Raw genomic sequence first — 17,615 nt, 5'->3', positions numbered from 1 at the left:
ATTGAAGGCACTTTAGACGTGAATACATATAACTAACCGCACGATGATCGATGTACATATATATTGGCACATTATAGCAGACAAATACTTATAAATAAATTATTTTTTTCTTCTTTTAATTTGACACTTATACCGTGGAAATTATTCCAATATATTAGGATGTCAGGATCTGAATTTGTCAAATCGATTTTATTTAATATTAAATTGATTTTCCGATAGTTTATTTTATTTTTAATATTAAATCGAGAAGCAAATTAAAATGTTACTACTTAATAATAATTATTCGTCGAAAAACATATATTATTCCCAATCAGAAATCTTGTACATAATTTAAAATTGTTCGCATGCATTATGCGTATAAACTAAGTAGATAATAATAGCAATTAAATAATTTGAATGAATACTATTAAAATATTTATATTTATCAATAGTTTAAGAAATAATTAGTAATTTAAGTTTTACCGAAATGACTATTTAATTTGATTTTAATATGAGAAAATAAAAACGAAATACGCATAAATACATTTTTAACAATAAAGTAAAATCAATTTAAAACGATATTAAAAGATAATTAAGTAAGAAAGTCATTCTAACTATAAATAGCTCACATTTAAGATACATATATGAAGGTACCCTTTATAATGACCATATATATATTTTTTAAATATTTTACCCTATACAAGAATTAATTTTCTGAACACATATAGATGCATAATATATTATATGTTTTTGTATACATTTTAGATTGAAATAATGATGAATAATCAAATTAAAGTACACTTCAATTGAAAATGTTATAATATGATAGGTATATAGGTATAAAATATTATACCATGTATAATGTACCTACATAGAAAAAATAGGTTGTGTGATAGAGTGTTGATCTATTATCCAATTTTTCTATTCAATTATATTAACTTTAGCATTAGAATTCGTAGTGATATTGAATATAAATGTATATTTTATTTATATTATATATTTATAATATATCTTTCAATTTTGAAATTGTATATTATATTTATTATTATACAGCAGCTGTAGTTGAAGGATTTATACGAGCGAACAATTACGGTTGACATAAATAATTAAGATCAACGGACGACGATTTTGTCGTAACTATGTCACCGAGTATCACGGTATACCGATACGATATTGCTATATATAATATTATAATGTATAACGATGCTTAACTAAAATGTACGCGTGCCTATTCCTCGGAAAGCGATAAAGCATTGCCGCTGTACGTCAACGTTTCAGATCGACAAGAGTATTCCGACGTCTCGTTATTATGTTTACCTACATACGAAATACGATTATATTATGATATTATTATAATTACTATAACGTTATTATATAGATAAATATAATTTATAGCTGTATATAACTAAGTCCGGTTTGACATTTTCTTTCTACCGTTTACCGTTTTGTTTCAGTTAAAGTATATAATAATACAATTTACAAATATAATTACAATGATTATGGTTCTATGATTTGCAATCGTAATTTTATTTCTTAGTTCTAAACATATTTTTGATTTAAACACAAAAAACTGGAGACGGATTCAATAAATACTTAAAAATTTGCTATAATCCCCCCGAGTGTTATGGAATCTATTGATATAACTTTTATTGAAAACAGACTAGTAGTTTTTGAGATCATAGAGGACAAATAAAGAAACATTCATTTTTATATACTTATTATAAATAGATTATGCATTGACGACAACGACCTCAACGTTGACGAACGTCCTGAATATATTTTGTTTTATTCATTCCATTTGATTATGACGTAAATACTATACGCGCATAAGGCATATCCATATTGATATTTGATACAGTTAAGATAATATGATAATATTATGTGCATGGCAATTTAATAAATAAATAATTGTGTATTACAAGTTACAACGCGGCGGAGACTTCAACGACCATAACCATTATATACATTGTATAACACTGTAACGACGATTTTTAAGGGGACAACATCCCATAAAAATATATTGTACAGGGTGTCAGGGTGACTCTTTTGAAACCAATCAAACATAGGTTAGGACGGTTAGGTTTTTGATTGTTACAATTGTAGATTTTTGTGCGATTGAAAAAAATATGATTTCAAGTTAATTTATATTATAATACGTATATCATCTGCAGCCATTTAACGCCTTTTACTGATAATTTTTAAACATTTGTAAATAAATCAGAAAATATTCACTAAATAAATTGTGAAATATTCATATTTTGTTTGGGAATGTTACTAAGCCAAAACTGAGAATTATCAACAAAAATAAGAAAAAAAAAACTAAAAGAAATTGTGTATTAAAAATGTTTATTTAAATTTTTCTATCTGCACCTATGCTATACTTATTATACAGTTATTTTAACTTTAATTTTCTAAAAAAAATATTATTTTTTAGACTTAAAAATGTATGAGGAAACAAAACAAAATTCACCCTGTACCGTTTACAAACGGGGTACATTATGACGGGGTGTCGAGAGATATTCCGCAGATACCGCGTTTATAATACGGCCAACACCATAAATTTACGTGGGCACGCTGCAACTGGGATAAACGGTGTGCATATCAATGCGTGAGCCGGCCTCGGATGATGCGTATATATATTTTTATTATTATAAATTATAATATATTTATGTATATATAAAAACGGGTAAGGGAAACGTCCGCGGTTCACGACGACGGACGTTTATACCACGCGCGCGCATGGAATACAGATGACTCGTATTATATGATTATACATTGTGTGTACGCATTATTTGTCTTTAGGAGGACTTTCGACGTGTGCGTATAATGTTTATAATAAAACATATTATAATAGGTATATACTGCAGCGGCTACTTTACGCACTGTACATCAGTGTACACATACGCACATATATATATACGTATAATATAATAAATATTTTATTATTATTATCATTATTATTTACGTCTAGGTACCTGCCTACTGTACCTATATTTGTTATCAGATCGGAGCGGCAAATTTATTTCGTATAATAGGTATATATGTATATTATTTATAGCCGGAGCCCGGTGACGATGTTTTTACAGTCAACAGTAAAGTACCAGAGTTCCGTTTGACAAATGCCCGAGATAGACGGGAAGTGCTGGTCGATTATACAACATACAGAGTACGTCATACACATTGGGTATGACGTACAAAAAGATAAATAAACACCTACAGTATATTATTATTATTTTGTTTTAGTTAATAAAGCAATCTATGACGTACAAACTGTTGATAATAAGTTATGCCTTTACTGAAGTACACTAAAATAAAGATATTCCGATATAGCGGCATGGTCATGTTTTATATATATATATATTTATGTTTGTTCATTTCTTTCCGGGTAAAGTCGGGTTGTATATTTAAGTAAAGAAATAGGAGTATGGGTTAGTATGGAAATAAAAGAAATAAATGAAAAAAGTTGCGTTGTCGTTCTAGAATAAAATTAATAATTAACACAAATATATTTTAGAAGTATTATGGTGATCACTGATCATCGGTATGATGATACATGTTTATAGTGAAAAAAAACGGTTTATCGCGTGCGATAGTGACATGTATATGGTAACCTTATGAAAGTTACGCCTTATGTTACGCACATTGATGATTAAAGGGCTTGGAATTTATAGAAGTTGAAACCAATAAATATATGATGTTGATGTACACATAAAATATATGCACACGAAACAACTAAGATATGTTAATTAAAATGTTATATAGTGGGAGAAAAAAATTACTAAAAATGAAAAAAAAATAGACTTTATGGTCTAAATTGTTTTTAACAGCTTATATAATTTAATATTAACAGACTAAAAAATGTGCTAAAAATATATCTGATGATGACATGTATACGTTATTATATACTAACCTAATCTAACCTAACCATGGCGTATATTTAATAATATTTACCAAATAGAAAACTATAAATTTAAGTAATACGGAATCCTAAGGCGGCCTTCAATTCTCCAAATCTATGTAATGTGTTATGACAGATGTAGAAGCTATATAAGTGTATAATAACAACAATAAAAACTTGTATAAATACATTGCTCCGGTATGTGTATAGTAGTATTATGTTAAGTCCCTGTCGGCCGTTTTGACTATTTTAAATCTAATTATAATATATACACCTAATTACATTCGTGTACAAGAAGATGCTTTTTTTGAACCGTTTACTATCAAAAGTATTAAACACATGACGCGTGAATATTTTATATATAACTATTTTTAGGTACCTATCTATATACTACCTAAATACACATAAATTATTTGATGGAAAATAAATCAAATATATTAAAATATTATTACTAAAGTTTGTACTTAGGCTATCATCAGCTTAACATTTTGTATTCTCCACCAATAAAAAGTAAATGCAAATTATGATTCCGTGTTTAAATTTTCTATTACTTTTAGACTATAAGTTAGACCATTAGGCATCAGTTTTTCTTAGACAAAACAATATGATAATAAAAAAAATAATTTCTAATATATTCCATTAAAATTCTATTATGTTTGTAAGCCATTAAAAAAGATACTATTATTTAGAATAATCAATTTGGACACGATAATATTATTTTGATATTTTGATACATTCTTTTCATGAATTAAAAAATACACAATTAGAATACTAAATTTTAATATATTTTTTAGTTGGAACATTTTTATTCGATTTTTCTAATGAATATATTTTTCTAGAGTTATATTGTTTGCCTATATATTCATACCTATAAAGCTTAAATGAAAAAAAAAATAATGCATATAACATCATAGTTAGAGAAGCTCTTTAATTCGCATTAGTGAAACTTATATTATAGTGCGCCGCTGCGACCATTATAATATGAACATAGGTAATAACCGTCTGTTTGATAATATAGCATTTATCGTTGAAGAGATTAGCACTCTACCAGTTCAATCAGACACCTATGAATATATATTATGTATACATAGACGGCGAACGGCGTATAGTCTGAAGCATACTTAATACTTATAAAACGTCATTAATTACGAAATTATATATAAAAGACTATAATAATATTATTATATATACGTATAGGTATTGCCGCCAACGACTCTATTTAATTTAGTTACACAGTAATACGAATATTATCATAGTGCCTATACGCATTAAAACTAAGATAATATTTTTTTCCTCTTCTTCAACGTCGCTTTCACGCTCGTTCTTCATCGGGTCCATTAACTCGTGATCCACATATATAGCAACAATCATAAAAACCAGACTATCGGTGCACTTTTTTTCTCTCTTTATTTTGTCTTTCTATTCAATCCGTTTCAGTTTTCCTGACCACAACCTTTTATTCGTTGCCGCGTACAAGCTTCCACGTAATATAATAATAATACTGTAATAATAATAATAATAATAATAAATTTCACTTCGTTTTGGCCTCCGGCCTCGCGGTATGTATACCATGGTACATTCCGCGGCCATCTGTTCAATCGTATATTATAAATGTACAATTTATATTTTATTTATATATTAAATGCACATACATGCGGTGTATATACATACGCACATACATAATATGTATAATATAAAATAATAAATAATGATGTATAATATAGCACCACAAGTCATGTCATTTCATCTGTTCGCGTGCGACGATTCTGCGCGAATTATTTACCGCGCCTCCTGACGCCCAACCCAACGACGTGGCGTCTAAAGAGGCGTTAAATTTCATAACACACCCGGCGAGCACCACAAAAATAGCACATATGATAACAATATGTATAAGCATTAGAAGTCCAAAAATGTACCTATATATGGTTATATAATCGATATATAATAAATAATAATAAGTGTGAAGTTATTCTAGCACAGACACCCATTATTTTAGTCCTGTTTGGTAATTGTGTTATTGCGAAAATTAACCTAGCATAAATATTAAATATTCTTAGAACATTAAATAAAAAAATACAACCTTATTTAACTTTTTACTTTTTTCTTAAAATTAAAATCATGATTTTTTATGAATTGATTATAATTTAATTAACATATTTATAATGTTTATTACATATTTTATGTTGTTGCATTGCATCTTCATACCTAATCATCTGTTATTTAAATTATTATAAATGAATGCGTCTGTGATTTGTAGCAAATGTATTTTTTGTTGTTTGTAAGAAGTAGTTTTTTTAGTACATAGTGTAATTATTTGCTATTCGTATAAAATAACAATTTTGAAACTTTTATTTCAACACATTTTTATTTTTTATATCATTTTCGTATTTAAAGAAAGTTTATATTTTAAAAATAAATATTACAATTATTAGATTATAATATACTACATTAGTTTTTTAAGTATTGTAGGTATATATATAACATATATTAATCAAACGTGAACAATATAAGAAAGATTTTTAGTATTAAAAAATCGTATTTAGTTTTTATTTATTGTTATTAATAATTATTTAGAAGTTTAAACGTACCTATATCTAAATATCTTATAAAGTTTTAAATAACTCTGATTAAATAAGTAATAAAAAAGAACACTGAAATAGTTCTAAAATCTAAATTTACTTTGTATACTTCGATTATTTTACGAAAATAATTTACTTCAATGTATATAATATATATATTTTATAGGTATCAGAAATAAAATAAATAGAAAAAAATGGTTTTAGCAAAATCAATGTTGAGTAAACGAGGTATACCATGGGTATTGGTTATGTAATTATTTCAAGTTTATTAAAATTGTGTATTTTGTATACATTTAATATTTTAATATAATATATCAAACGGTTCTGTTCAAAGTCATAAATTGACTATAAAAGTAAGGGTTTAAGTTCGGCTATTGCAGCAGTGTCTAAAGATACAACCGGTATACGTATATCGGTATACTTATACATACAGTACACATTTACATATCGAATACCTAATATTAATATTATTAATATTTAATAATTAACCCATTTTTTCCTTTTAATAATGCATTTATTTAAATTTTATTTTTTGGAATTTCAAGTACACTTAAAAGTTATAGTTTTAAATAAGTACTGGATTTATTATGTGATATCAGGAGTGTCCTTTGAAAATACAAACTCTTGTTTTAAAATAAGAACCTACTATAAATTGCAAAAATAGTTTTTTTGAAAATATCGATGTATCTAACTATGTAATTATCCTAACCTTATAAAAATTAAAAAAGTCTGAATTCTAATAAATGCATTATTTAAGTTAAAAAGTAATATGTGCATGCTCGATGAATCACTCTGTATATTTATGTGCCATCAAGTCGGGTAATACGGCGCGCGATACCTATATTGTATATTATACAACTACATAACCATATAGGTATATATATTATCCAGTAGGTATATTATATTATAATTTATACATTTGGTTAATGTCTTCATATACGATCGCGACTCGTATATTATGTACGACACGAGTCGTAAATTATACGATAGCTGTGTCCAATAATAACGGCCGCGGCGCTTTTTACAACAGATCGGTCGGTCCGTCAGTCTATTCGCAGCAGTATATATAACGCTGCTGGTCGGCGTGAGAAAACTCACCTCTTGTGTCGAACGGTATTTGCTCGCAATCGTCCTCCCTGGTCGTGCCGCATTTGAACACGGCGCCGCCCTTTTCAACGCCTGGCTGTGCCGTCTGTGCCTCCGGTGCTCCGATCAGCAGCCTGGAAAACCATACACGAATGTCATTATTATACGTGCGTATACAACATGATATATAATATATAATGATGATGTAATTGAATTATTATCAAAGAATGTACTGTGTTATTATAGTATATAGTTAAAGGGGAGGGAATAATTTTATTATGTTAAAAAAGAAAAAAAGAAACGTGAAAATTGCTCAATCCCAAAAGAACTATTTGTGTATAACGCACTCGCATGAGCATCAGCAGCATCCTCTTGCATTTAGACGCATATATTATACGCGTGTAGTATTATAACATATATGATTACACGTTTCGTGTTTATTGTACAAGCCATTTCGTCAGTCCTATATTATAATATGTGTAGGTACGCTTTGGGCTAAAATTCGGGTGCAGGCAGGAAGCATTGTAAATTGCCAGCGAGCACGGGTCATATGTATATATTATACACGCACACATTGACGTTAGGCTTCTATATTGGAGATACATATAAGACGAGCATTGGACCGTAACTCAAAACGTCACTGTACAAACATACGACGAGAAACGTATATATAATATCATAATATATACCTACAATAATAGAATAACAAGTCAAGGATAGGATCGGACGTTCGTCGTACCGACGTTATAGAAATTAAAACGCTACCGTTCGGAAATAGCTACCGGGCGATTCATTCAAATGGTTTCACTAATTTTCTCAGTGAATTTTTGTTATTTTAAACCAAACACATTTTTATAATAGACAGGCACACTAAGAATTTTATAAAATAATCCGATTTCCACTATTTTTATTTTATCGTAGTTATTTTTTTAATCGTTTTACTTTTTTTTAAATTGCATTATCAAAAGAAGAATATACTTTTATACCATTTTTGCGAATAAATATCGAATAGTAGGTATATAGAAATACTTAGTTTTTATAAATATATTAATTTATAAAGGGACTGGCTTACTACTCCGCACATTAGAACTAATAAAAATTTAAAAAAAAATCTATTTATCGAATATCCGATGTTAGTAAATCAATACATTTTAAATATGAGTATTCTGTTTCCGAAATTAAATCATTTATTTTACAACAACAAAAATTAACCCAAAGAATTAATGTAACCAGTAAAATGATCACCTTGTATAAAATATGAAAAAAAATTAATGCTTCAAACGATTTTTAACGTTGTAAACAAACACGAGTTGTATATTAGTACTTAAAATATATGTCCTATATACTAGCGATTATAAGAGTAAACATAAAATCACGTATGTAAACACTATACGTTTTTATTCTCGCATACAATACGTATACGATCGCCGGATAATATGGGTTATTACTACAGCTTATATATGACTAAGTTTTATACGACTGCAGATTGCGCGAAGTATTATAATTATTATAATGAATACACAATATCGTATATATAGTTGTATAAAGTGTATAAACAACATATATAACGCTGGTCGTGGACAACATCATAATAGTGCTCGACGACCGATTACTGAAATAAAAATTCTTAATCGTTTTTTCATATAATAATAGCGTTAGGCCGGAAAACCGCATAAATAATTATGTGCGCGATGGTGATAATATATACATATATATATATTGTAAGTACAATCGCAGCTGTTATACAGCACTGCAAAAAGAAGAAGAGTAAAATCACGATAACACTGATTTAGTCGGCGTCTTCGTATAGGCACGTATATGATACTATATATGCATACACTCGCACGACATTCGTTAATTAATGCGACGCCGGGACACGCGTAATGTGTACATACGACGTATTATATGCGTAGTGTGTGTGGAAAATCGCGTGCTCACCGAGGAGAAGATACCTGGGCGCTAATAGCTTCAATGGCGGTAAGTGGTTTTGTCGGCCTACTATTAAAGCTGCTAAACGATTATCCAATGAATTTATAAAACGCGTACCACATATTATTATACGACAATATGATATTACTTACGAATATAATATGTATATAGGGTCTCGTTTTAAACGCCTTGCTTAAACACTGCACCGACTCGACACGGTGTAGGTATATACCTATCGTATTCGTATATATTATGTAATAGAAAATTTCTATATAGTTACGGGATTCTAATGGAAAATCGTGATCGAATTACTAACATATACGAGTTGTGTATATATACCTGGTACAACCTATTGGCTATTATGTGTCGTGTATATATATATATATATATATGTGTGTGTGTGTGTGTGTAATGTGTATAAGTACCTATTTATAATATACTGCAGTAGGTATACCTTACGAATTTCAACGCCTCGTGTTCGATAAAGCTTCTAAAATATTAATGTACTATAATATGTATAGATACGTTGCACATTTCCATTTACGGGCACATATTAAATTATATAGGTACACGTGTATTAGAACCTAGGGAGTAGAGGTTATCAGGACTTGGGTATATGTAATATTTTTTAGTAACTGCTGCGGTGTAGGTATATTATAATATACATTTATCGCTAGAATTTGTTTATATATACATAGTTCATCATACATTCACACCATTGCTATTTAACAACAATAAATGTAAAAATAAACTCCACAGATGCGTATAATAATATACACACATATAAATTTAGATCGAAAAATCAGAAACTTCTTCACGTATAGAGAATAGTGATATAAAAATTAACAATGTGACTTCCAAAAGAAAAATAAATTAAATCATTTAGTCGATGAAAATCCAACCACAAAATATCACTACATAATAATATTATATAGGTAAGTAATAGGTAAGTACCTATAGTATATATTACTAGTCTAATATACCCACCCAATGTCCATTTTTTAACAAGCATATAACTGAGCAATATTGTATTGTTGTTTTTTGTTATTCCACTTAATACGTCAACGATAAGTTTAATCTGTAACTAATGATTTTTTTTTTCAAAATTATACCTTCAAATCGTACACCATTAAACACTTAACGCGATATGGTTTCACTAAAAATATATAATAAACATATTTCTTATATACTTATATATACTTAAACCTTAAACAAAGCGGTAGTACTGCCAGTGCTTAAGGCATAATAGTACATTAATAGACATAGGAACAAAAATTAATTTATAGCCATTATTATTGCTATATGGTCACTATTTAAACAAATTAAATTATAGTTAGTACTTATAGTAGTTAGAAAACCACAATTATACAGTACTATATTGAATAGGAAAAATAACAAGAAAGTAATTGAAAAAAGGTTATATTTATATTAAGCCGAGTATAAAATATGTATATAATATAATTATTATATTTTAGATTCTAAGGAAAGTAGTCATTTTGCATTTAGAAAACTTTCTAGCTTATTTAACATTTTTAGTTTATAAATACTTTATTTATGTACTTGTCTAATTGAAGAAGGTAACAAAAACTGATTACTCTGAAACCTAATGTAATAACCACTTAATTGTAAATTAATATTGTACCTAACGCAGTAACACACAGTTTAATTAAAATAATTTTCTTTAGATTTTAATTACAATATTTAGTATGATTTACAATTACAACATCAATAAATCTATTGATTATTACATCTATAAATGATAACAACAATACAACACTAAATAATATTGACTAGGCATTGAGAAAAATTCTTCTTAGGTATTTAAGTAAGCATAAAAATGTAATTATTATAAAGTTATGAACATTGTTTTTTAAACGTTGTTGTCTGATTATTGTATTAATTTTATTTTATTTTCAAATTACACGCAATTTACAACAAGTTTATTTTCAGACCACCCCGGAATTTCAATAATTTAGCAAACACCGGTAACCAAAGACAAAGGACCCTTCCGGCCGTATTTAATGACTCGTGACCCGGTTTCCTGTGGTTAAAAAAAAATCGAACAAAAAATGGATCACTGGGTCTATATAGTAGAGGTAATAAATTAAGAGAGTGGGGAGCAGAAACAAAGTAATACCGATCGACTGTTCGTAGAGTGATAAAATCCCGTGCTTAGAATATTCACCGCGGAGAGGTCAAAGAAGCCACACCCTGATGTTTGTGTATATAATTCAGGGCGTTGCGTTTCAAAAGGAACCCTTTATTGCAACGCGTATATATAAAGCGCTCACGATGTTTTCGATACTTAATAAAATGTTTTCCAAATCGATTATTATGATGACGATGTAGAGCGGGTTTAATACATAATATGTTATTATAAGTACCTATTAACTTTTCGTTATTCCTCAACTAAAATGCTCACGATGGAACCCTATAATATCCTATTTATTTCAACAAGTTTTTGGTCAACACAATAAGCACAATACTATAAAAACTATAGAATCACCGAATTTTGGAAAAAGTAAATATCTAATTATCTATAATTTAATATCAGAAATATCATATTGTATATTAAAATATGCATATATTAATAAATAATATTACGTTCTGTGGTTGTAGACTATCGATGAAATGTATTATAATAGTGATTTAGTATTTTTTTAAGATATTTTACTGTACAACACGCATGGAATTGTGTGTTTAATTTTATTTAGTTACATTATGTGACCTATCCCATGACCTATATAATATATATCACCCTTACACACTTTTAAAGTAGGAAAATTAATGTAAAAACTAGCATTTTTTTTTTATTATTATTATTAAAAATGGTAACTATTCTAAAATTTACTAATAAAGAAAATTATAATTATGTCACTTTTTATACGTAATTTTTTTTTATATTATTGATTAATATTAATCTTGAAATGGATCAAGCTTAATAATATTATCTATGTAAATTTTAAGACATGAATCTATGGAGTGAAGACAAGTAAGTATAAATCATTATTTATTAAACAAATTTGTGGTAGGTACTATAGTTACAATTTATAATACTTAACATTTTAATATCAACTTTATGTATGAATATGACAGTTAATTTGGGTTAATCATTTAACAGTAAATCTTCATCGATACAATTATACAAATATGTGTCTTGTGAGGTTTATCCACGTTTATTGCTTAATTATTAATCATTATAAATCGAAAATCAATAAACTCTATAGTCTATACATTCTTGTAATCTTATTATTAGTTTTATAATTTTTTTATATTTTTATGTACTATTGTTTTGTTAATTATTGTCTATTATTATTATTATTTATTACTATTTTCGATAAATCTATTATCCACAGTGCATTGGCGCTTTACTATTAAATTAATGTTTAAGTATCTCTCCTTAACACTAAATTGTCTGTATTAAATATTAATATATGTAATAGTTAATAAACTATAAAGGTCATCAATATATAATACAGTCATTACCTTTCAGCATGTTAAATTTGTGTTTAACAGCGCATCGTTATTTTTTGCACGTATGCAAAACTACGGTAGTTGACAAAGTACCATCTGTTTTTAATTGTGTAATCACATAATATATTGCCTGTCAATATCAAATCTACGCATTAGGTCATACAAATCGTACAAAGAAAAAATAATTTTAATTTCGCGTTGCTTACTATTTAATTTCAAGTCGTGTTGATTTATAACTATTAACTATACATACTTTATTATTTATGCTCTAGGCATGGTGCAGAATGTTAGTATTGTCATGATGATGAATAAATAATAATATATAGATACTAGATAGCTATCTAATCTAATCGCGTGTAAGTATGTGTCTTGAAAACACTTGCAGATGTTAGATATTCGATTGTTATATTAACGATTAGTTTACTACAGTTGGTGTATATATAATTTCTGTATAGGTAAAGTAGATTAAAAATAATATATCTTAAAATAAGAATACACCCAAATCGTATAATATATGGTATTGGTCTCGTACGAAAGATAATCGAATACATATACATATAATATATACGTAAACCTTGACCCTGTAACACATTTATTTTATAACAACAGTTTTTATTGAAAATATTGAATCTGTCGTTTATCTTTTGTACCTATAGAAAATATTTTACTATAGTCTTATGTTGACATTTTATATGTTTGTGGCACTTTTATTGAAATCGTTAAGATTGCAGAGTCTGAGATAGAATCTAATCGGTTTTAATCAGTATTGACATATTTCTTATTCTAAATTGTACATGTTTTTGAATACAATTCGTAAATACATATAAAAGGTAAGTACCTCATATATATTTAATAACCTCAATAAAGTGTAGATACCTATTATGCCAGTTTTTCGACATTTTTATTTTGAAAATATAATGCTTTTGTTTTTAATCGATATTTACAACGGGCTGTTTTCGTAGGATAGCACTTACAAAATTTTCAAAATTATTATGTAAGAACAAAGAGGAAAAGTGTAATGATTAAAATAATAAGAATTTTATAAACAACTATAATATCATATGCATGTTTAGTATTTAATTTATATATTTATTAAATATTCATAGCTTAGGTACTGCATCGTATAAACGTCTATAAATATGAGATATATTATATTATATAAATATATAATAATACTATATTATAATGAATTGCAATGAAAACCATGTGAATATTACCAAGTTATTATTTTATACTAGTTTTCGATAGTATAAATAACGATAAATGTATTTTCTTATTTGTATAAAACTATACTTATCTCAAATACAAACATATTATAAAATTAAAGATATCGCTAAGTTCATATTAATTAACATAATTGAGAAATTACATGATATTGTGTGTATTTATCTAAAAAATCATGTGAATGACTGTGACAATTATTTAGATCTAGAAAAGATTGCGGGTTTGAAAACTCTAATAGCTTTTTTAGTAACGGAATATAATAAGATACATCTACTAGTGACTACCTACCATGCTCTATATTTTTCTTCTGGGTATTTTTATTGCTCCTTTGTCTAAAGACATAAAACGCGTTTAATAGGAAATAAACAACTTTTCCACTGGTAAGCAACGCAGACACTCGACGTAAATGGTAACAATTAATAGCTTGTATTTTTTTTCTATCGATTGTACTTGTAATTATATAATGTAGCGCTGTAGCTTATAGGCATAGATAGAGTCGTGGGTACATGGGAATTGCAGAATTTCATAAAATTCTTTTTTCTTACTTTCATTACATATATACGTTATAATAAATATGGATATTATTAATCTTGTATACCCACGTTTAGTACTACGTATATGCTTCAAAGATATCAAAATATTGTGACGTACAGAGACGTCTTAATGAATGAGAACTTCTCACCTGTTGCATATGGTCAAATTAAATTTTAATAATACGGCAAAACCAATTTTAGACTAATATACTTGAATATAGTTATAGATAACAATTTGCATAGATATATAATTGACTCATATATAAGCTTCTGTGTGCAGACCTATAATACCTATAGTATGTTTTTTCGCGATACATCACTGGTATAATATATTTCTATTGTTTTTAAATCGATGAGACAAAAAGTAACATATTTTTTGTATACGAATTTCATATCAAATGTATTGTTATTAACTAATGATATTATTATACATTCATAGATAGTGAGCTCTTGTACAGTGTCATAGATATTTGACAGCAGTCACATAATTTTGGTGTCTTATTTCACCGCCAAACCACCCAATGGGTCTTAAATATCAGGTTTCTAACCTGGTTTTTAATTTCAAGTATACCGTAGTCTCCTATAACCTACGCTTATATAAACGTGAAAAAGTAGCCATAATGTTTTTCTTAGAGTGGTGCTACTGAAAATATATTTCAATATTACAAAATTAATGACTAATAAGTATGATTTAGTTTTAGTGATTTAGATCAGGAAGAACAGAAAACTATTACATACGATCTATACTGTAGTAGCCATAAAGGTATAAAGGTGTATTATAAATAAATTGAATGGTAAAATAGTTCGTCGTAACACGACGGCGACGTCTTGAACAGATTAATTGGAGCCTATGTTATAACGTATTAGTACAACACAACTTCGTGTCAGTTAGTTTCTAACACGGTTCAAAATGTTCAGTACATAAGGGGTGAGAAATGGTCCAAGAGATATACACTAATTACACCATGTGTTTAAAGTTGGCTCAACAGCGGTGGCACAGCGTTCTACAACCGTATATGAGTATATTATTAGAGACGGAAACACTGTAGTAGTCGAGGTGAGTATTAGTTGAAACGCTTTGGGGCAACAAATTATTAATATTGCATGCTCATAGTTCATATATATATATTATATATTATAAATATAAATACTCGTATAAAAAATAAGTTTTATTTTTACACTATTATATTAAATTGTACGTTCAGTTTGACGGGCGGCAGAACACATACACATCTTACGAAATATGTCAGGGTAAAAAATGAAGAAGCAACGAAGATAAAGTTTTAAATATTATATACATCAATTTCTTGATTAAGCCAAATGCTCAAATTTCCACTTGAGATTTAATCTTAAAGATTCTATAACTAAGATTTTCTTATTACCTAACCATGTTTTTTTAATTGTAAAAAATAATCAACCCGGTTGAGAATATATTGCAATTACATCTATTATATTTATACCCATTACTCATTACCTTTAACAAATTGAACAATAATAAAATAATATTATAATAATGAAAATGATAATACTGAAAAAAAATCGGATTCGTCCATACAAAATAATATATTATACACTATATTTGAGAATACCCTTCTGAAAAATAATCGCAAAGTCTCCTAAAAATATGTAGCTTCAAAAAAATAACAATCTATTATAAAAACTATAGTTTTTGATTTTTATCTTAAAACCGTTTGAAGACGAGATCGGAGAATATACGATTAAATTTTTCCATTAAAAACCGTTCAAACTCGTAAATCGTTGTTCATAATAATCCCGTATTTTCATAACATCGACCTCCAAGTCAATTAATTTTTTCTGGGCGAGTCACGTAAGCTATAATATTATACTCATCGCAATTTACAGCCCACTTCGAATATGAGCGACAATGCCTCCACACGTTGCCACTTTTTCCATACCAAATAAACAATGTTATAGGTATATATAATATACTCGTATACATGTTAGTCATATTATGATATGTTAATAATATCGTCCGCCCTCGATTCAATGGTTTATTTGTTATTAGGTACATCATTCACGAAATTAAATCTTTGTTTTTTCGAACACATTTACAAAGTAATTTAATATTAAAATCGAGTGCGTAGGTATATTTTGTCGGTTGTGTTGTTTTGAAAAAAAAACGTAGACGTCTCAAAAATCGTTTCGGTCAACACTGTCACAGCGACGCCGTTGCGTACAAAAATATACTATACAGTCGTAGCATTAAATCATTCCAAAAGCGGCAAACGCGGTGACTGTAGCGTCGTCGGTAATCGTGCGGGCGGCTATTTCCGTCGCAGACATACACAAGCGGTCGCCAAGTCCAAACTTAGCGCCATGCACGCACGCGCACGTTACCGGTGAAACCTGCGAGGGATTGTGTACCTATAATAATTAAAGGGTTTGTCGTTGCCACTTGTCACAAAGACGAATACACTTATATTATAACATTAATAAAATAATATATTTTATGATTATTATTTTTTTTTTACCAAAAATTTAACCGCGTCAGTTCAATATTACGCAATATTTAAGATTTTACATCGATAAAAATGATTAACCAAAACAAATAAAATTGTTTTTGCTTTTCTGTAGTATACAATTTAAAATTTGACAATATTCAATATTTGGCTATAATATACTGCAGGATATATCTGCGTCCTGCATCTTATATAAGTGTTTTCCTATTTTCTTTATACTAATAACATCGGGATAACTAGTTCATCGTTAATGGTTATCATTTTATCAATATATAATCAAAAATGTTTTTTCTTTTTTGTTACCTTTTAGAAAATTTCGAATTTTTAGTAATTTTGTATTCAAATATATGAATCAATAAGATCAAGTTATTAAGCTATACTACGCGTACTTAAAATAGTAGTTAAGATATAATATTTTGAAACGATGATACAA

At 28.0% G+C, this 17,615-nt stretch overlaps 1 protein-coding gene and 1 long non-coding RNA gene across 3 annotated transcripts in view; one reads left to right on the top strand and one right to left on the bottom strand.

Moving 5' to 3' along the window:
- The window catches only part of LOC114123210 (integrin alpha-PS2), a 70,059-nt gene that overhangs the window by 28,918 nt on the left and 23,526 nt on the right, over positions 1 to 17,615 (bottom strand). For both annotated transcript variants that reach the window (XM_027986108.2, XM_027986110.2), the window contains exon 3: positions 7,555 to 7,676. In XM_027986108.2, the coding sequence (XP_027841909.2) occupies positions 7,555 to 7,676 (122 nt within the window). The remainder of the gene's footprint in view (positions 1 to 7,554; positions 7,677 to 17,615) is intronic.
- LOC126551208 (uncharacterized) lies at positions 9,897 to 11,772 on the top strand. The gene is made up of 3 exons (XR_007605074.1): positions 9,897 to 10,406; positions 11,422 to 11,567; positions 11,626 to 11,772. It is a non-coding gene; the product is annotated as an uncharacterized LOC126551208 (long non-coding RNA).

Source organism: Aphis gossypii, chromosome 1 (genome assembly GCF_020184175.1).
Source record: "Aphis gossypii isolate Hap1 chromosome 1, ASM2018417v2, whole genome shotgun sequence".
Classification (NCBI taxonomy): Eukaryota; Metazoa; Arthropoda; class Insecta; order Hemiptera; family Aphididae; genus Aphis; species Aphis gossypii.
The sequence above is the reverse complement of the archived record's forward strand: the minus strand, read 5'-3'. Positions and strand labels throughout refer to the sequence as shown.